The 27459-nt window shown below is 42.7% G+C and overlaps 2 protein-coding genes and 1 long non-coding RNA gene across 9 annotated transcripts in view; 2 read left to right on the forward strand and 1 right to left on the reverse strand.

Moving 5' to 3' along the window:
* Positions 1 to 1937, forward strand: part of KIF23 (kinesin family member 23) — a 41215-nt gene extending 39278 nt beyond the window's left edge. For all 5 annotated transcript variants that reach the window (XR_014817476.1, XM_013993340.3, XM_021100679.2 and 2 more), the window contains 2 exons: positions 546 to 616; positions 1308 to 1937. Coding sequence is in view for 4 of the 5 variants with exons in the window: in XM_013993340.3 (XP_013848794.2) it covers positions 546 to 616; positions 1308 to 1323 (87 nt within the window). In the remaining variant the exon portion in view is untranslated. The remainder of the gene's footprint in view (positions 1 to 545; positions 617 to 1307) is intronic.
* The window catches only part of LOC106509080 (uncharacterized), a 39997-nt gene extending 23320 nt beyond the window's left edge, over positions 1 to 16677 (reverse strand). For all 3 annotated transcript variants that reach the window (XR_014817581.1, XR_014817579.1, XR_001306322.3), the window contains exons 1-2: positions 16291 to 16677; positions 462 to 555 (exon numbers count right to left, since the gene is read on the reverse strand). This is a non-coding gene — a long non-coding RNA (uncharacterized LOC106509080). The remainder of the gene's footprint in view (positions 1 to 461; positions 556 to 16290) is intronic.
* Positions 16678 to 16798: 121 nt separating this feature from the next.
* On the forward strand, positions 16799 to 18969 carry RPLP1 (ribosomal protein lateral stalk subunit P1). The gene is made up of 4 exons (NM_001129964.2): positions 16799 to 17002; positions 17730 to 17804; positions 18506 to 18623; positions 18847 to 18969. Exons 1-4 carry the CDS (start codon positions 16931 to 16933, stop codon positions 18924 to 18926), a joined length of 345 nt encoding a protein of 114 aa, NP_001123436.2. The 5' UTR covers positions 16799 to 16930; the 3' UTR covers positions 18927 to 18969.
* Positions 18970 to 27459: the final 8490 nt, after the last annotated feature.

Consider the following 27459-nt stretch of genomic DNA (forward strand, 5'->3'; position numbering starts at 1 on the left):
AAGTTTGATCTTACATGGCTAGTGAGCCCTTAGGCCTGTCCCTGCAAATTTGAGAAGGTATTCATATGTCTTTAGGTCTAATCTTACTGGCACTCTTGAATTCAAAGCCCCTGTTTTTAGTGTGGAGGGATACAGAGCCCAAGAGTCAAGTCAGAGAGCATCACCCTAGAATAACAGGAATTCCCATCGGTTTGCTGGGAAGCTTCTCAGGAGGAAAGAATTGTCCCTGAGAAGAGATTCACACAAAGAGCAGGGCAAGCTAGAGGGTCAGCCGGCCAAACTCTGGCCCTCGCCACTGCCTTTCTCAAGGGCTCTTCCTTATGGAAAAGGAGATTTACTTCGATGATCTCCAAAGCCCCTTCTACCGCAGCTTTTGTGGCCATGTCATATAAACTGCAAGTACCTAATTGGTATTTTAACATAGCTGTCCATGCTGCACTAGGAAATGTGATGGATTTTACCTTGGTTGAATCCATCGAGGTAGACGTGTGGGCTCGTAGACCACTGAGAAGGGCTGATATCTCCCCTCTGTGCTTTTCCTCCAGTGTTCTGTGGCTGTGGAGATGAGAGCAGGATCTCAGCTGGGGCCTGGGTATCAGCACCATGCACAGCCCAAGTGAGTAGTGACCAACTGTGGCTTTTCTCTGTATGCTTTCCCTCCCTACCACCCCTTCTGCATACCACCCACTTTTTAAAAAAGAGGAGTATGTGGTTTACCCCTCGGAATATCAGGACCCTACTGGCAGACCACAGGAGGCTGAGCTAAGAATCTAGTGCTATAAGAACGCTCGTTCTTGTTCCTATTTTGCTCATACTCAGTTCACCTATTAAGGAGGGCAGGCTGAAGGCTATAGTCAGGAAAGAATAAATTACAGGGAGAGCTGTCATCCCTAACTTCCCTCTAACATCCCTCTCATTACAGCAATGAGTGTTCACTACAATAAAATGGAATGGCAGAATTTATGGTAGGGAAAGGAATCACACTTCTCCCTTTTCTATTAAACACTACCCAAGAGTCTGGTTCATTCTTTTCCTATATGAGTAAAAATCCCTTTCTTTTCAAATAACTATCTACAGAGGTCCATTACACATTACACATTTCCTTAGGCAATTTGAAAAATCAATGCAACAAGATAAAGATGGGAAGTCCTGTTTTTTTAAATACTAGATAAGCATATTTTAAGTTATTTGCTTTTTTCTAAAGGACTTTAATATTGCTCATAATATTGCCTCCCTAGAGATTCAGTTACTATGGATGTGTCATTGATTGCAAGATTCAACACTAACTACTAGTTTTCATGTTCTAGGCGCAAGAAGCCATGAATTGACAGTCTCAGTAAAGAAAAAACATTTTCATTTGTGTTGGTGATTTCTCCAAAGCCATGTCAGAAGCTGTCTTCTGAGTCACCCTGTAAGAACTCCAGCTTTGCTGAATCACAGACCTCTCAGATCCATCATACACTGGCCTACAAAGATTCCCCCATGGCTCCAAAGATATCTAGGATTTAACAAACTTTTTATATTCTATGCCTTACCATATTTAATATTAATGGAGAAAGATCCCCTTTTCTTATTGCCGTATGAACTTTTATATAATGCTATTTTTTTGTATATTTCTTGTGTACTTATAAACTAATTCATGCATGTGTTTATCTTGGCTGATTAAGGAAGAATATATCTAGATCACGCTCTATTTTTTATTGTGACTTTTCCACCTCTTGTCTGAATATTTCTTAAGGTTTATAAACAAATGCTGCTATTGATTAGCTGCAAGAATGCACTTTAGACATAAAATTGACAATTCAAACTTCCAAAATAAAGATGTCAGAGACTGGCCAATACTAAAACCATTTTAGGAAGTTGTTTCGGATTTTATACGTGTATACTTTGACATTTAGATATTCCGAAAGAACTAAAATAAAAAGCACTAAGACAAAGTTGTGTGACAGTAATTTGTCCCAGCACCTAGCATCCCGCCTTGATGGATGAGCTGGCACTCATTTGTGGGATGAATTAAAAAAGCATCTATTTGACGGTGGGACGATGTGTTTTAGTATGCAAAGCACAGCTTCCAGAGGGGCTTTTTTTTTCCTGCTAAGAACCAGTAATATCCTTCCGCCCAGCCGCAGCGTGACCCACTGGGGGACTGTGGCTCACAGGTTGCCCTTCATACACAGACTGTGTTTGACTTCACTCTTTCCTTTCATTCAACTGACTTACGCTTTCAAGAGCAACATTAATCTGCAGGTATGAAAATTTTAAATTGATGACACTATATCTATCTTACGTACATAGATACATAGAGTGATGTCAGCATCATGGTCATTCATAACTGAACAAAAGTATCCCCTACTATTACACGGGAGCATCCAAAAGATTTCTTCAGAAGGTAGGAGGATAGGCCTACCTTCTGAGGGAGGGAGCTTCAGATCCAAGGGGGTTGGTGAACCTGCTTCACCCCCACACACTCTTGGGATGGGAGGAGGAAGTGAGAACTGGAGAGAGTAAAACAGAATGGATAGGAGGGAGACAGAGCACTGGAGAAGTCCAGCCAAACTGAAGGGTGGGATAGAGGCCAGTTTGGAGGCAGAGGAAGAACAATAACTCCCTCCTCCCCAGCATGACACTGCAACACACTGGGCTTCCACTGCCAGTGACAACAGGTACCTTCCTCACAGAGGTCTAAAGTAACTGCCTGACCACGTGGCTATACAGCTCACAGCTGGAGAAACCTGTTCCCTTCCAGCAGCACTAATTCCTGAAGAGCAACTTCCCTGACGGGAGGAAGGGAAAAGAGAGAGACAGAACAAAGGGCATTAAAAGATCTCACTCCCTGCTGTCTGCTTTGGGTTTCAGCAGGAGGTTCATGCACAGCCATCTGGGAGCCCCTACTGAGCCCACAGTTGCCCCCTCTCTGCTGCCAGCTTTTTCTAGGCCAGCTTTCTTACAGACGCTCCCTAGTGCAGCCCTGGAGCCTGCTCAGGTAGAGAAACCTAAAACTTGAGCTATGGCACCACCTTCTGGAGAACAAAAGAAAGGCCTCTAAGTGCTCTAACTGCCAATGTTGAACTTTAACGAGGAACAACTTAGAAAGGTGTGTATCACTTCAAGGGCAATAGCAGAGGTACACTTCAGCAAACACTATGAAAAATCACAGTAATTTGGTATCACCATGAGAAAAACAATTCTCCAGCAACTGAACCCAAAAGCACAGACTACTGTGATATGATGAAGAATTTAAAGCAGTTGTTATGAGAGATTATTCGATGAGATACAAGAAAACTCAGGCAATTCAGTGAATTTAAGAATAAGATTACTGAATGGAAGGTGTTATTTACCAAACAGATGAAAGTATTTTCTTTTTCAGCCCAGCTGCCCCTGTGGCACATGGACGCTCCCAGGCTAGGGTTCGAATCGGAGCTGCAGCTGTCCACCTACATCACAGCCACAGCAATACAGGATCTGAGCCGCATCTGCGGCCTACACCACAGCTCATGGCAATGCTGGATCCTTAACCCACTGAGCAAGACCAGCGTTTGAACCCACATCCTCATGGAAACTAGTCAGGTTCTTAACCCGCTGGGCCATGCATGACAGGAATTCCAATAGATCAAAAATTTTTAAAATAACCGGACAAATTCTGTAGCTGAAGTATTCAATGAATAATGGGAAGAAGGAAAGAGAGAGCTCAGGAACTAAGGCACATGAGATCTAGGAAAGAACTGACTTGGAGGTAAAGAACTTAGAGGTAACTTCAGGAGAGAGAACTAAGGTTTTTAAAAAGTGAAGAAACCCTATAAGACCTTTCAGATATGATGAGAAAAACAAATAGGAGAATAATAGTCTACCGGAAGAGCTGAGGGAAAGGGGAGCAGAGTGTGTGTATTTAAAGAAATAATAGCTGAAAATTTCCTAAGCCTGGGGAGGCAACTGACTGTACAAGTCTAAGAAGCTAATAGAACACCCTATTATCTCAATGCAAAAAGACCTTCTCTAAGACACACTATAATAAAACTCAAAATCAATGATAAAAAAATCTTAAAGGCAGCCAGGGGAGAAAAAATTATCTACATAGGAATCCCCTCAAAGCTATCAGTGGATTTCCCAGCAGAAATGCAGGCCAGGAGAGAGGAGAATGACATTCAAAGTGCTTAAGGATAAATATGGCCAGCCAAGAAGCCTTTATCCAGCAAAGCTGACATTCAGTCATGAAGAGCAATAAAGGCTTTCCCAGACAAAACCTGAGAAAGTTCACCACTAGACTGGCCATGCAGGATATGCTGAAAGGAATTTTCCAACTGAATTGAAAAGATATTAATTACTGACATAAAAACAAATCAAAGTACACAATACTCTAGCTATGATAAAAAAAAAAAAAAGAGAATCAGAAAACTAATTCTAGGAGTTCCTGATGTGGCTCAGCGGTTAACGAACCCGACTAGCACCCACGACGATGCAGATTCAATTCCTGGCCTTGTTCAGTGGGTTAAGGATCCAGCGTCGCCATGAGCTGTGGTGTAGGTCACAGACACGGACTGGATCCTGCGTTGCTGTGGCTGTGGTGCAGGTTGACAGCTGTAGCTCCGATTGAACCCCTAGCCTAAGAAGCATGCACTGGGAACCTCCATATGCTGCGGGTGCGGCCCTAGAAAGACAAAACAAAACTAATTCTACATTGGAATGGTGTGTTACCTACTTAATTATAGTCTGAAGGCTTAAGAAAGGATCTTCAATTAAGTCTAAAGGATTAAGAAAAAGAACATTAACTATAGCTACTATTATTTCTCACCGAATTCACAGCATAAAAAGAGGTAAACTCTGACATCAGTTAAGTATAAAGGGAGAGGAGTAAAAGGGTGAAACCTCTACGGGCAAATGAAAACAAGGTGCTCTAATCATTAAAAGGACTATTTTACCTATGAGATACATTACATAAGTCACAGGTAACGACGAAGCAAAAATCTAGTCATGAGAATTAAAGGAGGAGAGAGGGAAGGATCAACATGGTGGAGGAGTAAGACGTGGCGCTCACCTCCCAAAAACTTATCAAAAAAACCCATCTGCATGTAGAACAATTCACACAACATCAAAGGAAGGCTGGCAGAAGACCTTTAACCTTCAAAAAGGGCAAGAAACCCTCTACATAACTGTGTAGTACAAAGGGAAAAGAGAGAGAAAAAGGGATCAGGACAGGACTAGCACTTGTAGGGGGAGCTGTGGAAGAGGAAAGGAACCCACATCCTGGAAAGTCATCTAACTGATGGGGAGATCAGCCAAGAAGAAGGGACCTCAAAGATGCCGAGAAAAGCAGAGTGAGAACCCCACAGATCATCTGCATCACTGCCCCCAACACGACAGCTTGAGATGCTCCGGCAGGGGCTAAGCGCTGAGACGCAGGCTCTGGAGGTCAGTTCCTGGGAGAAGACTAGAGGTGACCGTGTGGAGACAACCTGAGGAGCTATGGAATGGTGTACCATGGGCTGGGGAGGCGGAACACCACAGCAGAGGGAGCCTGGGAGGAGTTCTGGGCCCACAGGAGAAGCAAGGCACCACTGCTGGGGAGGGTGAGAGAAGAGGGCAGATTGCCATGGGAATATCTTTCCCTGGCCATGTGCAGACTCTCAGAGGGTGGGGCACGTTTGGTGCAGGCTACAGGTGGCGATGTGCCACTTGCTGGGGAGAGGGGTAACCAGGTGCCTCTTGTTCGCTCTATGGGTGGCTACGCACCTCTTGTATGAGCTAAGGGCAACAGGGGGGCTAAGTTGGATGCAGAGCCTTCTTGCATGATCTACTGGCAGCAGGGACAAACCACAGCAGTCATCTCAAACAGCAGAGAGGGGTGTGGCACTCCACCGCGAGGGGTCTGTGAACAGGCACAACCTGCAGCCCCAGTCACCTCAGAGGTTGTCAAAGAAGAGTGAACTGTAACTGAATACGACCTGTTGTTGCCCTCACTTCCCTGGGAACACACCCACCCTGCTGCTGCCACTGCCAAGTGCTCCAGGCACCACCTACACATGCCTGATCACTGTCACTTCCCAGGGCCCCACAACTAGGAGCAGCCTGTGCCACCTTCCTGAGGGTCCTTGCCACTGACAAGGGCCCAGCAACCAGGCACTGGGTACTAGCCTGGCCCACTGCCTCCATCTCCCTGGAAGCATGTACTGCACAGTACCATAAAAGTAAAAAGTAAGCTCTCACAAAATACCCAGGGGCACTAATGCATATAAAGAGCCTTCCAAGACTACAGCGGTAGTTTTCCCCAAACTCACAGAATAAGAAAATTATAAGCAAAATCAAGAAGTTCAGGAACCATTCTCAGGTAAAAGAACAGGAGAATTCACCTGAAGGAGCAAACAATGAAACAGACCTTTGCAGTCTAATAGAGTTCAAAAGGGAGATAGTGAAAATACTGAAGGAATTAAGAGGGAATACGAAGAAATTAAAGAGCAGATATGAAAAGTAATGCAGATCACTTTAGAAAGGAACTAGAAAATATAAGGATGAGTCAAGAAAAATAAGAAAATTCATGGGGAGTTCCCGTCGTGGCGCAGTGGTTAACGAATCCGACTAGGAACCATGAGGTTGCGGGTTCGGTCCCTGCCCTTGCTCAGTGGGTTAACGATCCGGTGTTGCCGTGAGCTGTGGTGTAGGTTGCAGACGCGGCTCGGATCCCGCGTTGCTGTGGCTCTGGCGTAGGCCGGTGGCTACAGCTCCGATTCGACCCCTAGCCTGGGAACCTCCATATGCTGCAGGAGCGGCCCAAGAAATAGCAACAACAACAACAAAAAGACAAAAAAAAAAAAAAAAGAAAATTCATGGAATTCCCGTCATGGCACAGAGGAAACGAATCTGACTAGGAACCATGAGGTTTTGGGTTCGATCCCTGGCCTTGCTCAGTGGGTTAAGGATCCAGTGTTTCTGTGAGCTGTAGTGTAGGTCACAGACGTGGCTTGGATCCCATATAGCTGTGGCTGTGGCCAGCAGCCATAGCTCCAATTAGACCCCTAGCCTGGGAACCTCCATATGCCAAGGGTTTGGCCCTAAAAGAAAAAAAAAAAGAAACGAAATGAAAATTCATTTGCAGAGACACAAGCGGACTTAAAGGCACTAAAAAGCAGAATGAATAATGAAGAAGAACAAATTAGTGACTTAGAAGATAGAATAATGGAAAACACCCAATCAGGGCAGTAGACAGAAAACCAAATGAAAAAAAATGAAAGCCATGTACGAGATCTCTGGGATAATATAAAGTGGGCCAATCTACACATAACAGATATTCCAGAAGGAGAAGAAAAAGAAAAGGGAATTGAAAATATATTTGAAGAAATTATGGCTAAAAACATTCCAAATCTAAAGGAAACTGATACCAAGATACAGGAAGCACAGAGGGCCCCAAACGTATGAACCCAAAAAGGCCCATACAAAGACATAATAAAAATGGCAAAAGTTAAAGAAAGGATTCTAAAGGCAGCAAGAGAAACACAAAGACTTAATTATAAGGCAACCCCTATAAAGCTATCAGCTGATTTCTCTACAGAAACACTACAGGCCAGAAGAGACTGGCAAGACACATTCAAAGTTCTAAAAAGGAAAAATATGCAGCCTAGAGTACTCTACCTAGCAAGAATTATCACTTAAAATAGAAGGAGAAATAACAATTTTCTCCAACACACAAAAACTAAGAGTAGAGCAATACTAAACCCATTCTAAGAAATGCTGAAAGGGTGCTTCGAAATAAAAAAGAAGTATGAAGAAACAGGATGGAGGAAATCACAATCAAAAAGCAATCACCTAGGGAGTTCCTGTTGTGGTGCAGCGGAAACCAATCTGTCTAGTATCCATGAGGATGCAGGTTCCATCCCTAGTCTCGCTCAGTGAGTCGAGGATCTGGCATTGCTATGAGCAATGGTATAGATCGAAGATGTGGCTCGGATCCCACATTGCTGTGGCTGTGGTGTAGGACGGCAGCTATAGTTGTGATTCATTCCCTAACCTAGGAATGTCTATATGCCATGGGGGCAGCCCTAAATAACAAAAAGAAAAAGAAAGAAAGAAAAAAAAGAAAAGCATCACTTAAGTCAGTATACAGATCTGAAAGTAAGAAAATCTAGACTTTTTTTTTTTTTTTTTTTTTGCTTTTTAGGGCCACACCGTTAGCATATGGAGGTTCCCAGGCTAGGGGTTGAATCGGAGCTATAGCTGAGTGGCCTATGTCACAGCCACAGCAACGTCAGATCCAAGTCGCATCTGTGACCAACACCACAGCTCATGGCAACGCCAGATCCTTAACCCACTGAGTGAGGCCAGGATTGAACACTCAACCTCATGGTTCCTAGTCCAATTCGTTTCTGCTGCATCACAATGGGAACTCCTAGAATGTGTTTGAGCCTATATGACTACCAAGCTAAAGCCAGTAGATATAGGAAGGGGTTAACATACTTGAAAAACTGGGCAACCACAAAAACTAAAAAGAAGAGGACACTAGCATAAAAGGAAACCATCCAACCAAAATAGAAAAGAACATAGGAGAAAAATTTGCAGCCTAGAACACTCCACCCAGCATGTAGAAAACAAGGTTTAAAATGGAAGTAAATACATATTTATCAATAATTACCTTAAATGTCAATGGACTGAATGCTCCAATCAAAAGACAAAGCATGGCAGATTGGATTAAAAAAAAAAAAAGAGCCTACAATATGCTGTCTACAAGAGACTCACCTTAGGGCAAAGGACACATATAAATTGAAAGTGAGGGGATGGAAAAGGGTATTTCACATGAATAGAAAAGACAGGAAAGCAGGAGTTGCAATGCTCATATCAGACAAAATAGACTTTAAAATGAGGGCCATAAAGAAAGACAAAAAAGGACACTATTTAATGATAAAAGGACACATTCAAGAAGAGAATATTACAATCATTGATATATACGCCCCTAATATAGGAGCACCCAAATACATATAAAAAAATACTAACAGACATACAAGGAGAAATTGATGGGAATACAAAAATAGTAGGAGACTTTAACACCCCACTCACATCAATGGTCAGATTCTCTAGACAGAAAACCAATAAGGCAATAGAGATCCTAAAAAACACAATAGAAAAATTAGATTTAATTGATATTTTCAGGACATTACCTCCAAAAAAAAATCAGAATATAAATTATTTTCAAGTGTACATGGAACATTCACAAGGACTGACCACATACGGAGGCACAAAACTAACCTCAACAAATGGCATAAAACTAGAAATCAACCACAGGAAAAGAAATGAGAAAAAAACTGACTACATGGAGACTAAACAACATACTACTAAAAAAACAATGGGTCAATGAGGAAATCAAATAGGAAACTTAAAAAATACCTCGAGACAAATTATAATAAAAACACAACATTCAAAATCTAAGGGATGCTGCAAAAGCAGTGCTTAGAGGAAAATTCATAGCAATATAGGCCTTTCACAAAAGAGAGGAAGAATCTCAAATCAACAACTTAACCCATCACCTAAATGAATTAAAAAAAGAAGAACAAACAAAACCTAAAGTCAGCAGAAGGAAGGAAATCATAAAGATCAGAGAGAAAATCAATGAAATAGAGATTCAAAAAAAACAACAGAAAAAAAAATCAATAAAAACCAAGAGCAGGTTCTTTGAAAAGGTAAACAAAATTAACAAACCTCTGGCCAGATTCACCAAGAAGAGGAGAGAACTCAAATGACCAAATTAAGAAATGAAAAAGGAGAAATCTCAACAGATACTGCCCAAATACAAAAAACCATAAGAGAATACTATGAACAATTATATGCCAACAAATTTGACAACCTAGAAGAAATGAACAGCTTTCTAGAGACTTACGGCCTGCCAAAACTGAATTAAGGAGAAATAGATCAACTGAACAGACTGGTAACTAGAAATTGAACATGTAATAAAAACACTCTACAAACAACAGAAGTCCAGGACCAGGTGGCTTCACAGGCAAATTCTACCAAACATACAAAGAAGAACCTATACCCATCCTTCTTAAACTTTTCCAAAAGGTTGAAGAAGGAACACTCCCAAAGACATTCTATGAAGTCACCATCACCCTAATATCAAAACCAAAGATACTACCACAAAAGAAAATTAGTTCAACATACATGAATCAATCATGTCATATACCACATTAACAAAAGAAAAAGTCAAAAACCACATGATCACTTCAATAGATACAGAAAAAGCACTTGAAAAGTCCAACATCCATTCATGATAAAAACTTTTAACAAAGTGGATATAGAGGGAACATACCTTAATGTAATAAAAGCCATTTATGACAAACCCACAGCCAATGTAATACTCAATGAAAAAAAGCTGAAAGCCTTCCCGCTAAAATCTGGAACAAGACAAGGATGCCCACTTTCACCACTTTTGTTCAACATAGTGCTGAAAGTCCTAGCCACAGCAATCAGACAAATAAAAGAAAAAAAGGTATCCAAATTGGAAGAGAAGAGGTAAAACTCCATAGAGAAGACGTGATACTACATATAGAAAACCCAAAAGTACTTGAACCTATCAACAAATTCAGCAAAGTAGCAGGATATGAAATTAACATTCAGAAATCAGTTGCATTTCTGCATACTAAAATGAAATATTAGAAAAGGAAGATAAAATAAACTTTTAAAATCACGCTCAGAGTTCCCATAGTGGCACAGTGGTTAACAAATCCGACTAGGAACCATGAGGTTGCCGGTTCGATCCCTGGCCTCACTCAGTGGGTTAAGGATCTGGCGTTGCCATGAGCTGTGGTGTAGGCTGCAGATGCAGCTCAGATCCTGCATTGCTGTGGCTGTGGCGTAGGCCGGTTGCTGTAGCTCCGATTCGACCCCTAGCATGGGAACCTCCATATGCCATGGGAAGCAGCCCTAGACAAGGCAAAAAGACAAAAAAAAAAAAAAAAAAAAAAAAATTAAAAATTAAAGAATTAAAAAATAAAATCATGCTCAAAAAAAAAAAATCAAATACCTAGGAATAAACCTGAACAAGGATGTAAAAAGACTCATATGCTAAGCACTATAAAACATTATAATCAAGGAAATTAAAGAGGATTCAATGAAATGAAGATATTCCATGCTCCTTGACTTGAAGAATTAATACCATTAAAATGGCCATACTACTCAAAGCAATCTACAGATTTCAGGGAAATCCCTATAACATTACCCACATTTTTCATAGAACTAGAACAAACAGTCCAAAAATTTATTTATATGGCACCACAAAAGACCCAGAATTTCCAAAGCAATCTTGAGGAACAAAAACCAAGCAGGAGGCATAACTCTCCTAGACTTCAGACAGTATTACCAATCTACGGTAATCAAAAGAGTATGGTACTGGTACAAAAACTGACATAAAAACCAAAAGAACAGAGTAGAGAACCCAGAAATAAACCCAGACACCTATGGTCAATTAATCTTCAACAAAGGAGGCAAGAATACAAAATGGGAAGACAGTCTCTTCAGCAAGTGGTGGGAAAACTGGACAGCAGTATTTAACTCAATGAAACTGGAACAAACCCTCACACCATGCACAAAAAAATAAACTCAAAATGGCTTAAAGACTTAAACGTAAGACAACACAACATAAAACTCCTAGAAGAGAACATAGGCAAAAGATCCTCTGACATCAACCACATAATTGCTTTCTTATGTCAGTCTCCCAAGACAAAAGAAATAAAAACAAAAATAAACCAACGGGGAGTTCCCGTCGTGGCGCAGTGGTTAACGAATCTGACTAGGAACCATGAGGTTGCGGGTTCGGTCCCTGCCCTTGCTCAGTGGGTTAATGATCTGGCGTTGCCGTGAGCTGTGGTGTAGGTTGCAGATGCGCCTCGGATCCTGCGTTGCTGTGGCTCTGGCGTAGGTCAGTGGCTACAGCTCCGATTCAACCTCCCTAGCCTGGGAACCTCCATATGCCCCTGGAGTGGCCCAAAGAAATAGCAAAAAATAAAAAAATAAAAAAAAATAAACCAACGGGACCTGGAGTTCCCATAGTGGCACAGTGGTTAATGAATCCAACTAGGAACCATGAGGTTGCGGGTTCAGTCCCTGCCCTTGCTCAGTGGGTTAAGGATCTGGCGTTGCCATGAGCTGTGGTGTAGGTTGCAGACATAGCTCAGATCTCCCATTACTGTGGCTCTGGCGTAGGCCAGTGGCTACAGCTCCGATTCGACCCCTAGCCTGGGAACCTCCATATGCTGCAGGAGCGGCCCAAGAAATGGTAAAAAGAAAATAAAATAAAATAAAATAAAAAACCTAATTGAATTTACAAGCTTTTGCACAGAAAAGAGAACCATAAAAAACCCAAAAAGACAACCTATGGAATGGGAGAAAATAGTTTTGAATGAATCAAATGACAAGGGCTTAATCTCTAATATACAAAAGCAACTTACACAACTCAACAGCAAAAAAGCGAACAACCCAATGGAAAAACGGGCAGAAGACCTGAAGAGACATTTCTCCAAAGAAGACATGCATATGGCCAACAGGCACATGAAAAAATGCTCCACATCACTAATTATTAGAGAAATCCAAATCAAAACTACAATGAGGTACCTACCACCTCACACCGGTAAGAACGGCCATCATTTCTAAGTCTACAAATAACAAACACTGGAGAGGGTGTGGAGAAATGGTACCCTCCTTCACTGCTGGTAGGAATGTATACTAGTACAACCACTATGGAAAATAGTATGGAGGTACCTCAGCAAACTCAATATAGAATTACCATATGATCCAGCAATACCCCCAGCATATATCCAGAGAAAACTTTCTTTGAAAAAGATACATGCACCTATACTCACTGCAGCACTATTCATGATAGCCAAGACATGGAAACAACCTAATTGTCCATTGACAGACGAATAGATTAAGAAGATGTGGTATATACACAATGGAATACTACTCAGCCATAAAAAAGAACAAACTAATGCCATCTGCGACAACATGGATGGAACTAGAGACTCTCATACTAAGGGAAGTAAGCCAGAACAAGAAAGACAAATACCATATGATATCACTTATATCTGGAATCTGATACATGGCACAAATGAAACTATCTACAAAAAAAAAAAAAAGCAGACTCATGGATGTAGAGAACAGACTTGTGCTTGCCAGGTGCGGGGGAGTGGGATAGACAGAGAGTTTGGGGTTCGTAGATGCTAACTATTGCATTTGGGGTAGATAAGCAATGAGGTCCTGCTGCATAGCACAGGGAACTTCATCTAGTGTCTTGTGATGGAACATGATGGAGGATAATGTGAGAAAAAGAATGTATATATATGTATAACTGGGTCACTTTGCTATACAGCAGAAATTGATAGAACATTGTAAATCAACTATAATAGAAAAAATAAAATCCTAAAAAAAAAGATACTGATGAGATACATATATTCCATTCTCATGACGAAGAATACTGTTAAAATGTCCATATAACCCCAAGCAATCTACAGATTCAATGCAATTCCTGTCAAAATTCCAATGGCATTTTTCACAGAAATAGGACAATCCTAAAATTTATGTGGTACCACAATATAGCCAAAGTAATCTTAACAACAAACCTGATTTCAAACTGAATTATATAGCCATAGCAATCAAACAGTATAGTATGGTTTGGGATAAAAACAAACACAGATCCATAGAACAGAATAGAGAGTCCAGAAATAAATTCATGCAGAGTTCCCATCATGGCACAGTGGCTAACGAATCCGACTAGGAACCATGAGGTTGTGGGTTCAATCCCTGGCCTTGCTCAGAGGGTTAAGGATCCCGCATTGCCCTGGCTGTGGCGTAGGCCGGCAGCTATAGCTCCAATTAGTCCCCTAGCCTGGGAACCACCATACGCTGTGGGAGGGGCCCTAGAAAAGACCAAAAAAAAAAAAAAAAAAAAATCAAGGACACGGCAGGATAAGGATCTAGTGTTGTTGTGAGCTGTGGTGTAGGTTGCAGATGAGGCTCGGATCCCACATTGCTGTGGCTGTGGTGTAGGCTGGCAGCTACAGCTCCAATTAGACCCCTAGCTGGGAACCTCCATATGCCGTGGGTTTGGCCCTAGAAAAGACAAAAAAAGACAAAGAAAGAAAGAAAGAAAGAAAGAAAGAAAGAAAGAAAGAAAGAAATTCATGCATAAATGGTCAATTAATTTTTGAGAAAGTAGCCAAAACTATACAATGAGGAAAGGATGGTATCTTTAACAAATGGTGTTGGGAAACTGGTCAGCCACATGCAAAAGAATGGAACCAAACCACTATATTACATCATAGACACAAATTTAACTTGAAATGGATTAAAGAATTAAATGTAAGGTCTCAAACTATAAAAGTCCTAAAGGAAAACCTAGGCGGTAAGTTCCTTCCCATTGGTGATGACTTTTTGGATCTGACTCCAAAAGTAGTGAAGGCAACAAAACAAAAACAAATAGGTAGAAAGACATTAAATTAGGAGTTCCCGTCGTGGCACAGTGGTTAACGAATCCGACTAGGAACCATGAGGTTTCGGGTTCGGTCCCTGCCCTTGCTCAGTGGGTTAACAATCCAGCGTAGGCTGCAGACGCGGCTCGGATCCCGCGTTGCTGTGGCTCTGGCATAGGCCAGGGGCTACAGCTCCGATTCGACCCCTAGCCTGGGAACCTCCATATGCCGTGGGAGCGGCCCAAGAAATAGCTAAAAAGACAAAAAAAAAAAAAAAAAAAAAAAAAAAAAGACATCAAACTAGTAAGCTGCTTTTGCACAGCAAAGGAAACCAGCAACAAAATGAAAAGGCAGCATATCAAATGGGAGAAGATATCTGCAAATCATATATCTGATAAGGAGTTGATATCCAGAGCATGCAAAAAAAAAAAAATACAACTCAATAGCAAAACCCCAAACAATAGAATTAAAAAATGGGCAGAACTGAATTGACATTTTTCCAAAGAAGACATATAGATGTCCAACATTAAAAGGTGCTCAAAACTATAAATGTAATAAAATTCATTAAAAAAAGGTGCTCAAAATCACTAATCATTGGGGAAATGCAAGTAAAAACCAGAATGAGCTGTCACCTCACACTTGTTAGAACGGCTATCATCAGGAAGAGAAAAGTGTTGGTGAGTCTGTGGATAAATGGGAACTCTTATATACTGTTGGTGGGAATGTAAATTGGTGCAAGAATTATGGAAAACAGTATTGAGATTCCTCCAAAAATTAAAAGTAGAAGTACTATAAGATCCAGAAATTCCATTTCCAAGTATGTATCCACGAAAAACACCAACTTGAAAAGATACCTACACCCCATGTTCACTGCAGCATTATTTACAATATCCAAGATGCGAAAACAACCCAAGTGTCTGTCCACCAATGGATGAGTGGATAAAGAAAATGTGATGGAACACTATTCAGCCATAAAAAGAATAAACTCTTGTCATTTGAGACAACAAATATCAACATACATCTTGAGGGCATTATGCTAAGTGAAATGAGTCATATAAAGACAAATACTATACGTGGAATTAAAAAAACCCAACCCCCCCCAAACAAATCCATTGCTACTGAAACAGATTGGTGGTTGCCAGAAGTGGGGATGCTGAGGTGAGTGAAAATGGTGAAGGGGGTCAAAATTTACAATCTTCCAGTTATAAAATAAATAAGGCATGAGAATGCAATGTATAGCATGAGTACAGTTAATAATACTGTATCATATTTAAAAGTTGATAAGAGAGTAGACCTTAAGAGTCCTATTCGAAGAAAAAATTTTTTTTAATCTAAGTATGGTAATGGATGTTAACAGGACTTGGTGATCACTTTACAATATAAACAATATCAATTAATGTTGTACACCTGAAACTGTCAATTATACCTCAATTTAAAAAATTTTAAAGCATACCTCTCCGTATGAACCCAACACCAGTTTTATTAGCTTCAAAAGACACAAAACGGCAATACAGCACCTAGCCAGAGAGGAGTTAACTCAAGAAATTTTTTAACATCGCAGCTGCAGTTTCAAGGCATTTCCACCCAATCATGGGGTCCCTTAGTCACAAAAAATAAAGTTGAAGTGGAAAGTTCCCCTATATTCCTAATATACCTTTTATGCTTTGGAAGAAAAAACAAAGAAAATTTACTCATAATCCCCAAACCCATTCCTCTCTGCACGCACAAGTAGAAAGCACTGAAGTTAGGTTCCCAGATTCCAAATTCAGGTTCGCAGTAACTGCGGAATCTTAGGTGTTACCAGCCTACACCTTAGTTTTGCCAGTTGCAAAATGGAGATAATAGTACTTACCTTTTATGCTGTGTGAGGATTAAATGAATTCTGGTAGAGTGTGGTTCGGTGCTTGGAACATAGTAGGCGCTCAAATGCTACGGCAACGTTGCAGGTTTCTCATTTTCGAGTACATTCCCTTAGTATCTTATCCGAGACTGCGCTAAGCCCCAGAACCTCCAGGCTAAAACCTAGCTCCCGCCTTCAGCTGGACACTGCCGGCTGGTGGGGACGCTGGCGACGGCATTAAATGACTGCTTAAGTAGCAGAAAGGATTAATGCCTATTAACCTAGCTTTCTCCTAAAAGTATTTCTACTGTCCCCAAATCCTGAGTTTTTACCGAAACCCAGCGAGTTAGCATCTTCAGCTGCCTAGCAACTTTCTGAACTTGCAAATGAGCGACTTATGTTTTTGCGCAGGCGTTTTGGGTGAATTGTAGCGGGAGGTCCTAGCACCGCCTCTTCCGGCAGGCGCGGGCGCCGATTGGTCCTCGTGACCAGTATAAGAGGCTGCGCGCAGGCGCGAGGAATCCCTTTCCTCAGCTGCCGCTAAGGTGCTCGGTTCTTCCGAGGAAGCTAAGGCCGCGTTGGGGTGAGGCCCTCACTTCATCCGGCGACTAGCACCGCGCCTGGCAGCCCCCACCTAGCATTGGTCCGCACCATGGCTTCCGTCTCGGAGCTCGCCTGCATCTACTCTGCCCTCATTCTGCACGACGATGAGGTTACGGTCACGGTAAGTGTTGGCCTGGGCTGGCGGCGAGGCGGCCTACGGGTGGCCGGCTCCCCACCCTCGAGGGCGTCGCGGGCAGGCCCTTAGGGCTGGAGCCGCGGCTATCCACACCACGGCACAGGGCCGGAGGGATCGGGCGCACGTGCCGGGCGGCCTGGGTCTCGGCCATGTGCAGGCCCGGGAGGGAGTGGATTTCACTTTCGGCGTCGCGCTCTGGCTTTGAGAACCTTTATTTGGAGAAACTTGTGCAGCGCGTCGGCAGGCTCATCTGTAGCTTGTTATATCCCAGGACTTTTTATACCTCTTCTTGGTGTGATTGCTTTGCCTGTGGTTCTGTTAGTAGGCCTTGTGGGGCTTGGCCGCGTGGTGTGGAGGGGAGCACTCGAGCCCTGCTCCACTTCTGGCCTTGCCTCGCGACTTAAAATAGCTGCGTGACTTGAGCAAGACCCAGCCTGGGAAATGGCAGGGATGGACTCGCCGCCTAGTAAAGTATCTGGCATACAGGAACAGAGGCTTTTTTCTTTCTTTTTTTTTTTTCTTAGTGACATTCTTCACAAGAGTGTAAAAAACGGTCGCCTTAAGCCTAGGTGCAGTGCCAGTAGGATATTTGAACTGGTTAAACTGGTTTTGTACCCAGGTTTTGAGTCATTTGCTTTCAATTTGCAGTATTTTGGAGACATGTATGGAAGCTATACATTACTCTGATGGATTGTTATTTTATTTGTTTTAGGAGGATAAGATCAATGCTCTCATTAAAGCAGCAGGTGTAAATGTTGAGCCATTCTGGCCAGGCTTGTTTGCAAAGGTAAGGTGATGGCGGCAGAATGATTTGGAGAAACTAATTTTGGAAGACTTACTGATTTATTAAGTCAGGTATTAATTTAATCTCCAGGAGTGCCAGGAGGCCCCATGTTCCCCTGGACTTGTCCAAGTATAGGCAGTATTTCCTCACATTTCTATCTCTAAGAGCTAATTAAGTTTTTGGTGTCATGTCTTATTTTCTGGTCTCAGACTTCACTTTCTTCTGTTATAAAACCACGATAGAATATGTACTAAGCAGATAATCCCTTCATAAAAGGATCACCCAGGAGATAATAATATTTGTGCTATTCCAAGTAAACTGCCACCATAGAAATTGGTGCGGTGGTCTTTTACTGAATACTTAAAGACTAGTGAGTACAGCATTCCTACCCAAGGAACTTGGAAAGAATTCCTAGTTTGAGTGTTTTAAGGAAGCTTAGGGTGTCTTCCAACTCGTTAAGTATTTTGGGGCCAGTTTTTTCATCTATAAAAGTAAGCAATTCAGTGACTCTTGATTAAAGTATAGCTGTCCTGTCTAAGTAGCAAACAAAATGTCACTGGCAGATTCCAGCAAAGGTGAAGAAAGAGAAATAGGTACAGTGTTGGGATTGATTACTAAGTTCAAAAGGAGTTCCATTTTTCCCTGGTGGGTACTATAAGAAAAGAACAGAACTGAACATTAACCTGTATATGCATGTGTTGCAGGCTCTGGCCAATGTCAACATCGGGAGCCTCATCTGCAATGTGGGGGCTGGTGGACCTGCCCCAGCAGCTGGTGCTGCACCAGCAGGAGGTCCTGCCCCAGCCACCACTGCTGCCCCAGGTAGGAAACTTGTTTCAGGAGGGAGGAGTGTGGAGATTGAGTATTATGGGCAAAATTGTTCTTCATTTGCTAAGAGTAGCTGATATATAGAAATCCTAAATCCAGAGGCATAGTTTGATAAGGGAAGTTAAGGGTATTTTTGACCATGTCAGTTGAAAGGCCTGGAGTTTGAGAGGTAATTGACTTTATATTAATTTTTTATTTTTTATTTTTATTTTTTTAGCTGAGGAGAAGAAAGTAGAAGCAAAGAAAGAAGAATCTGAGGAGTCTGATGATGATATGGGCTTTGGTCTTTTTGACTAAACTTCTATAACATTCGATAATAAAAAGCTGAGCTATTCACTGATGTTGGTCTTGATAATTCTGGGGGTGTTGCTATGTAAAGATAGCCACTGGCTTTGTCTTTTGCCATGGCAGAAACTCTGCAGCATCACAAACTGTATGGGGAGGCAGGAGAAGGTTCAGATTGTCCACATTACCCACATGACTTCATGATTACAGAGTTTATCCTCTATACCTGAATCTGAGTTAGAGTCACTAGACCTCAGATTTAGAGAGCCCCTTGGATAATTTCCAAGTGTGATCCTGGCTAAAAATTTTTGACCTGTGCTGAGCAATATGAATTAGAATATTAATTGTCACATCCCTTGGGTTTAGTTCAACAATACTGAAGGAGTGGGGGAAGTTCAGGTTAAGGTCTCAGTTATACCAAGTGAATGAAGCCAAATTTCAAACCTGTATTTTGAAAAGCTAACAAGTAGAATAGCTTTTGGGGAGGATGTGACAGAACAATGTCAAGTGTAAATTGGTTCACTTTTCAAAGTGCCAGGGACCAACCTAGGACTTGGATTTATAACATCTTGCCCTTACCTCTGTGCATTTATTGATAAGGACATGAAGTTGAAGGGTTCACAAAAAGCAGGGTTTTCTGGCCCCAACTGTCTTCACTCCAATATACGGGACCATTTGTTACCTATAGCTCTTTGGCAAGTGGCTGGTGTGTCCTGTAAAATCAAACCCATATTAGTATTGCCCAGCAGAAACTACCTATCAAGAGACATCTCAGAATGTTTAAAGCAGTGAAAAATCTCTATCAAACAAAAGAGATGGTCCTAAATTATCAGTGGAGATTACAGTTACAGAGGAATTCTTAGTAACAGGTTAAAACCCAAATCCATGGAGGATTCAGGGTGGATCCCTGGCCTCCCTCAGTGGGTTAAGGATCTGACGTTGCCTTGAGCTGTGATGTAGGTCAGCTGCTGTAGCTCCCATTTGACCCCTAGCCTGGGAACTTAAATATGCTGTGAATGTGGCCCTAAAAAACAAGAAAAAAAACTTGACGCTCCTGTAAACTGTTACACAGTTGTTTGGTGTTTTGTTTTGTTTTTGTTTTTTTTTTGTTCTTATCACCTGAAAATGGGAGTGATCCATACGTGAAAAGTAAAGCTTTAAAAGCACCTTTTGGGAAAGAGAAAAACTAATTGAAGTGAAAGAATTTTTTTTTTTTCCTGTCTTTTTAGGGTTGCACCCGCGTCATATGGAGATTCCCAGGCTAGGGGTCCAATCAGAGCCACACCTGCCAGCCTACACCACAGGCATAGCAACACGGGATCTGAGCGCATCTGCAGCCCACACCACAGCTCACAGCAATGCTAGATCCTTAACCCACTGGGCTAGGCCAGGGATCAAACCCGTGTCCTCATGGATGATAGTCAGGCTCACTAACCACTGAGCCACAAAGGGAACTTCGAATTAAAAGTATTTATGTGATAAGACAACTGGATAAATTGCTACAAATTCAAATAGAATGTGTCAAATTCTTTTTTTTTTTCTCTCCTATAACTTGAAGGAGCATATACAGTAAAATTCTGAGGGAACAGTGTGAGCTAGGTAACTATTGGTTTGATTGGATGGCACTTTATAGTTTAAAAATAACATTCACAGATTCTTCCATTCTGAACTTGACACGTCAGGAGAACTTAAGTAGCCCTGTTCTATATCAAGACCCAGTTCCTGGTAGAGTTTGGGTGCCTTGTCAAGTTCACACAGCTAGGGCAGGGCCTGCCACCTCAGCTGTCTCAGTCCAGCATTTCTTTTACCAAACCTGGTATCTCTTCCACACACATGCTTTTATTTTTCTTCTCTGTCACTTTGCAAGCCATTTCTCAGTTCCTTTTCTTTGCAATCAAGCCTGGGCACTAGCTAGAGATAGACAAGGGCTGCCTTTAAGAGAAGATTGATGTTTTTAGTTCTGGAACAGCCAGGAGATGCCCGTTCAAGTCAGAACAAACGCTACACAGCATACATCATGGTAACTGGACTGTTGACATCAAATTCAACAATCTGGAACCCTAAAGTCAGGACACAGGGTCAGGGACCATCACACATATTTTCACAGGATTGCTCAAATAGTTACGGTCTTCCCAAGAATCCTCCAAGTTCTACTCAATTTAACTTACTGACACTTCCAGTCCTCTTATTTGTATACTTTGAGAGTTATTTTGATGTCCAATTAAAGTAAGAAGTGTGTCTTTCACCTTCCAGATCTTTGCACTCACTATCCCCACCTATCCCTGGGCCATTGACTACTTAACCCAGTTAATTCTACTTATTACACCACAGGAAGCCCACCCCAGGCTATACATATTAAATCTCTGCCCAAGTTCTCTGAATACCACTGCAAAGTAAACGTGTAATTGTGAATTTCTGGTAGTTTGTTCAACTGTCTTCCTCCCTCCACACAGTGAGTTGGGGGATCGGGCTGTCTGTGTTGCTCATCTGCATCTCCAGTACTTAAGGCAACACTTGGCTCTTGTTGGCATTTACTATTTGTCAGAGCCCAACCGTCTTTTACACAGGAGGAACGGGAGAAGGACCTTGTTCAGCAGCAGTGACTGGCAGGACCACAACTGGAACCCAGGTCTGGACCAGCAACTATCTACTGCAGCAGGCCTGCCCCCACTGCCAGCCCCTTTTAATCAATTCACACTTGGTATGCACCTTCCCGGTGGCCAGGTGCTGGTGTAGGTGTTCGGGCCTTGAGTTGGGAACCCACGGACAGAACAGAAGTGCAGACGCAGTTCTGAGGTTTACACATTATGTAATCCTAAACCCGCAAGGCTCAGCTTTGGGGACCCAAGGCTAGGGTCGGACCCCAGGTGGATGCCCGAGCCAGGCCTTATTGATGAACACTGAATTCTTAGCAGATGGAGTAGCCGAAGCAATGCATGGCGCCCCCTGACCCGCCCCTCTTCCTGGGCACGGTGACCTGTCTCGTCCATATTCCCTACGATGAGGAAGGCTATGCAGGAAAGCTCGCAACTGAGTCCAGGCGTCCGGGTGGAAGTGGTCTCAGTTCGCTTGAACCTTACACACCGAGAAAACACCGCTCTCCACCTGGCACTGACGCCTATACTTCAGACGCCCGCGCTCAAGTACTTATAGTCCACGTCTCGCCAATCAACGTCCAGGGCTGGGAGGAAGGGGCGGAACCTGGAGGCGGGGCTAGAAGCCGAGTGTGGCCGAATGAAGCCGAACTTCTCAATTGCACTGAGGCCTATTGATCGCTAGGGGCGCAAGAGCCTGCTTAGCGGCTGTTGCGCATGCCCATTATCACCGGTCCCTCTAGTAAAAAGTTTTAAAATCAGGTTTGGTGGCGGTTTCGAGGTGGCCTGCCCTGGTTAGTGGATCAAGGGAGTTAATCTGTTGTGAAACCTCTAGATCAGGAGATTCCTGCACATTCACTACCCAACAGAAATGGGATGGAGCATATTTGTAAATTGGGACTAATAAGCCCATTCCTGCCACAAGGAGTTTTGTTTTGGGTTTTTTTTTTTTTTGGCCCACACTGGGGGCATACAGAAATTTTCGGGGCCAGGGATCTAATTTGAACTCAACTGTGGGTCTAGGCTCCTTAACCCGCAGCGCAACAATAGATTTTGGCATTTGGGCATTACTCCTTAAGATCAGGAGAGTTAGTTCCCTGTTCTTTTACTCTAGGTAAACAGATCCTGTTTCCAGGACCCTGGTTTCCACAAAACGTTAAACACAGTGAAAGAAGCGAGAAGATTTGCTCTCTCTCTCTCTTTTTTTTTTTTTTCCAGGGCATATGGAAGTTCCCAGGCTAGCGGCCAAATCAGAGCTGCAGCCACCAGCTTAGGCCACAGGCACATCAATGCCAGATCCCAGCCGAGTCTACCACCTACACCACAGCTCATGGCAAAACACAATCTTAATCCGCTGAGCGGGGCCAGGGATCGAACCCACATCCTCATGGATACTCATGGTTACCGCTGTGCCACAAGGGGAACTCCTGCTCTACTTTTGACTGGTCATTAGCTGCGTTACCTGGGAAGCAGTTAAACAAAACACAAAAACTGAATGAAACAAACAACTAAACAGTTTCCCCAGTTCTCCTGAGGAGTCTGATGATTAGGGGTGGGAACTCCTGCATGAGAGCAAACCCAGCTGCTCACACAGTGCCTGACATTTAGAAGGTGCCTAATAAGCATTGTTTGAAAGAATGACCGAATAACTCCGTAATCAATAATTTAGATATTGAAGGAAGATTTAACAATTGAATTACAACCATGTTGCCAACACTTGGAAAATGGACCATTGCTCTGAGTGACAATTACTACAACTTCTTAAGGAGTGTAATTGGGTTTTGTCTCTCAGAATTAAAAGTGTCCTTACCTTCTACCCAGAAATTTCATTTATTAAGAATCCATTCAAAAACATATATACAATTTTACTGAGGTATTATTTATAAGCAGGAGAAAAAAGTGCTTGAGAAGAGGCTTTCATGTAGCCCTTAACAGGACTGCCATTGAAAGATATTTAGGATTTTTGTTAAGTGGAAAAGGCAAGTTGAGGCCAGTATGCATAATATGACCCTAGAAGATTCACATGCCTCTGTTTATACGTGTAAAGAAAACTTCTGGAAAGATTCAAAAGCAACGCAGTAATTACTTCTGAGAGGAGAGACTGGACAGGGTGGGAGAGAGATTTTTTCCATTTCATTTTATCCTTTTCCATATTGTTTACATTTTAAAAAACCACAACCATGCATTACTTTTAATAGCTCTTAAGTCTGGTTTAGTAATGATATTGTGGTCTTGGGCACTGGTTAGTGGATTAAGGCAACTAATCTACTGTGAAACCTCTATGTCAGAAGCATCCCAGCACTTTCATTAACCAATAGGAATGGAATGAGACATATTTGTAAATAAGGAATAATGACTCTGTTCCTGCTGTAGGGCCGCTTGAGGGTTGGGGAGCAACAATGAACATTACCGTTAATTTTTCAAAACTTGGAGGGGGCATTAAAATGGAAAAGAAAGGCACTTTATTCCAAGTAGCTCTGGGGGATAGAACGCTGACCAATTTTGAGAGAGTTTCAGCTGAAAAGAAGGAAAAATTTTGCTAGGCATTAGGCTAAGGCTGGGATAAAGAAGACAATGTCTGATTAAGGAACGAGTGTGGACTAGATACCGCTTCCAGCTGTGCAGTCTCTCAGGTCTTTTGGAACACAGGGTTAACCACTCTGATGTCAGACCGCCTGGCTTGACTCATATCCCACTCTATCGCTAAATAAGACTGTGAATTTAGGTGAGTTTGCTAACTTCTCTGGGTCTCAGTTTTCTAACCTCTTTGGCCCCTCATATGCATGATGGGGCTAATGGTGATACCTCCCTCACAGAGTTCTTGTAGGATTAATTGAGATGGTACATGTAAAACACTTAGCAATGTTCCTGTTCAAAAAAATGCTAGTATTTCTTTGTTCTCTCAGATAATGGGTTGACAATTAAAATTTTAAAAAGAGCATCTGAGAAGTAATTCTTAGTATTGGAAGGACTGCTTTATTTTTACACCCTCTAAATAGTTATGGAAACGGTCACATATTGGATTTTCAGGATGAATGGAATTAGTAGACTTGTAGAATTGCATTCTTCCTGCTGGATGGCTTTATTTTTGTTATTTCCGTTTTGTTTTGTTGGTGGCTCAGTGCTGCCCCTGAGTGGACAATAATAGGAATAGTTTGACTCTTAGGAGGAGAGCAAGGGGTGAGGCAGGCAGATAGGGATGGCCAGCTGTTGGCCCTGGGGTGAGCAAGTCAGTCCACACTTTTTTTTTTTTTTTTTTTGCTTTTTAGAGCCATATCTGCAGCATATGGAGGTTCCCAGGCTAGGGGTCTAATTGGAACTGCAGCTGTCGGCCTACACCAGAGCCACACCAACACCAGATTCAAACTATGTCTGTGACCTACACCACAGCCACAGCAACACAGGATCCGAGCCGCATCTGTGACCCACACCACAGAACAATGCTGGATCCTTAACCCACTAAGCGAGGCCATGGATCAAACCTGCATCCTCATGGATACCAGTCAAGTTTGTTACCGCTGAGCTACAATGGAACTACAGTCCACACGTTTGAAATAAAAGTCATGTTTATGTGCCCAGTAGTGACCCAGTCAAGAGGAAACCAAGTACGTTTTCATATGGTCTTGCTTCCTGTGTAATTTATTTAGCACATTTGACTTTTCCTTTTTTTTTTTTTTTTTTTTTTTCTTTTTTGGCTGCACCCGAGGCAAATGGAATTCCTGGGCCAGAGCTCAGATCTGAGCTGCTGCCGTGGTAACCTTTAACCCACTGTGCCAGGCCAGGGGTCGTACCTGTGTTCTGGGGTTCCAGAGACAGACACTGCTGATCACATTATGCCATAGTGGGAACTCCCTGACTTCTCCTCTTAATCTGATCAAGTTCATTTCTTGTCTAAAAACAGAGAAGAATATTACTGGGCTGCTGGGCAATGTGGTGTTACCCTTGGCTTTCCTCCAAGGTTGCTGGAAGAAACAGCCACATGAAAACCACTTCTGCTTTTGCCATAAAAATTGTGAAGGCTGTTGTGTTGTTACTGTCTCCTAAATAAGGTCTTAGGTGAAAAATTCTTTTAAATTTAGGACCAGGAGAAAACTGGTGTCCTCCAGGGAGTTGGTAACCATGCCTCCTTTATAATAACAAGAGCTCTGTGACTTATCATGCTCGCCCCTCTGCCTTAGCTGCGGAGAAACAGCACCAGGCTTGATGCCCAATCTCTGCTATTAAATTGATCTAAATGGATAATAGATGTGCTTCCTCATCCTTTTCTTGGTACTGATTAAAAAAATTTTTTTCTGTGGCTCTTATAATGACTTCACTGCATACTTGTACTTTGATCTATGCTCTCGTACTCTTTCAAGAAAGAGGAAAGGAATCCATAAATTAAACAAAAAGTGGAATGTTTCAAGGTGTGTGTGTGTGTGTGTGTGTGTGTGTGTGTGTAAAGATGATTTTAAGTCAATGGTGGCACTTGGGCTTTTCAGCCTAACAAGTTTATGAGTCACAGATTTCAGACCCCAATTTTTTTTTTTTTTAACTTGGGAAAATGAGTAGCTCATGTAAATAAGGCCATCAAGGAAGTTGTGAGGTGTGGGCAAAGGACCAGAAGCTATTAAGGTTTGTTTCCTTAGCCACTACCACTAAGGATAATATTGAGTCAATGTTACCATTTGGAGACGGAAAGTTGGTCACCTATTTGGACCAAAAATATTTCCCCACTGCCGTCTTCGCTAGGGCTTCACTTCCTTGACGTTGTCTTTAAATATAAAAATTGTCCTGGGAAAGTTAAAGACATCCATTCCTTGACACCTCAGAGCAAATGAGATGGACCCTCAGATTCTCCTTTCTGAGGGTTTTTGCAGAGTCTGGCTTTTGCCTCCTCACTAAGAGAGTTGGTTCCTTGGGGGCTGTTAGGTGAGAGGTCCGGTTCTGCTTTAGCTGGTTGTGTGACAGTAAGTCCTGTGACCCCTCTGGGCCCCCTACCCCATGCCCCTTCTGGCCTGCAGGGCTTGCAAAGTCGCTTCTCCTTCACACGCAGCCAATCCCAGCCCCCTCCCAGGGCACCTCCAGGCTGAGCCGGTGGAGTTATTGCCTTCCACCCTCCCGCACACCTCAGCTCCTGGCTCTGTGTACTCTCAAGTAAAGCCTTCCTTCTGTTTACTCAGCAAAGATTCTTTTAAGACAGGCTAAGCACACGGTTTACTCTGCTAACAAGGCTTGCCATTTACCGTGAGGACCTGTGTTGACTTATTCTTGAGTCTCCATTGACATTCACTGGGAAACGTTAACGCAAACACGAGGAGACAACCTGGGAGCTCTAGGCCTGCCAAAGTGCTCTGGAAAGGGCCAGCCTTTTCTGTTTTGGTTAGAACCACCTATTTTAGAGTTAAAATAACAATCATTGACTGCACCACGAGAGTCTCATGATCTCCTTTTCATTTTTTTTTTTTTTTGGTCTTTTTGTTTTTTGGGGCTGCACCCTCAGCATATGGAGGTTCCCAGGCGAGGGGTCTAATCAGAGCTGGAGTCACCAGCCTACACCACAGCCACAGCAATGCAGGATCTGAGCTGTGTCTGCGACCTACACCACAGCTCATGGCAATGCTGGATCCTTAACCCACTAAGCGAGGGCAGGGATCGATCCCCCGTCCTCATGGATGCTAGTCAGGTTCGATAGATAACCTCTGAACCATGACGGGAAGTCCTTCTTTTGGTTTTTAGATTCAGTATCTGGCTGCTTTGGCCGAGGGTTCTAAAAAGCTTGCCATGTTAGTTCTGGATGAGACTGTGTCTGTGCCAGCATCCTCTGGGGACCTGTAGGTTGGGGACCTTGGCACAGCTGCAAAGAACCTGGGCGGGGGCTTCAAGGACAGCTCGGCCCCTAGGTGGCCCTGTGATCTTGGGACAGTTGTTTCTTCTCTCTGGCTCTTGGTTTTCTCATCCCTCAGGTGGAG

The sequence above is a fragment of the Sus scrofa genome, chromosome 1 (genome assembly GCF_054392235.1).
Source record: "Sus scrofa isolate SSC_HxYL_T2T_F1_AM1 chromosome 1, Sscrofa_HxYL_maternal_Yorkshire_Landrace_v2.0, whole genome shotgun sequence".
Lineage (NCBI taxonomy): Eukaryota > Metazoa > Chordata > Mammalia > Artiodactyla > Suidae > Sus > Sus scrofa.

Coding starts and splice junctions, on each gene's coding strand:
- RPLP1 (NM_001129964.2), top strand. CDS start 16,931: ATGGCTTCCGTCTCGGAGCTCGCCTGCATCTACTCTGCCCTCATTCTG. Junction 17,003..17,729: donor ACGATGAGGTTACGGTCACG/GTAAGTGTTGGC, acceptor TATTTGTTTTAG/GAGGATAAGATCAATGCTCT. Junction 18,624..18,846: donor AGCCACCACTGCTGCCCCAG/GTAGGAAACTTG, acceptor TTATTTTTTTAG/CTGAGGAGAAGAAAGTAGAA.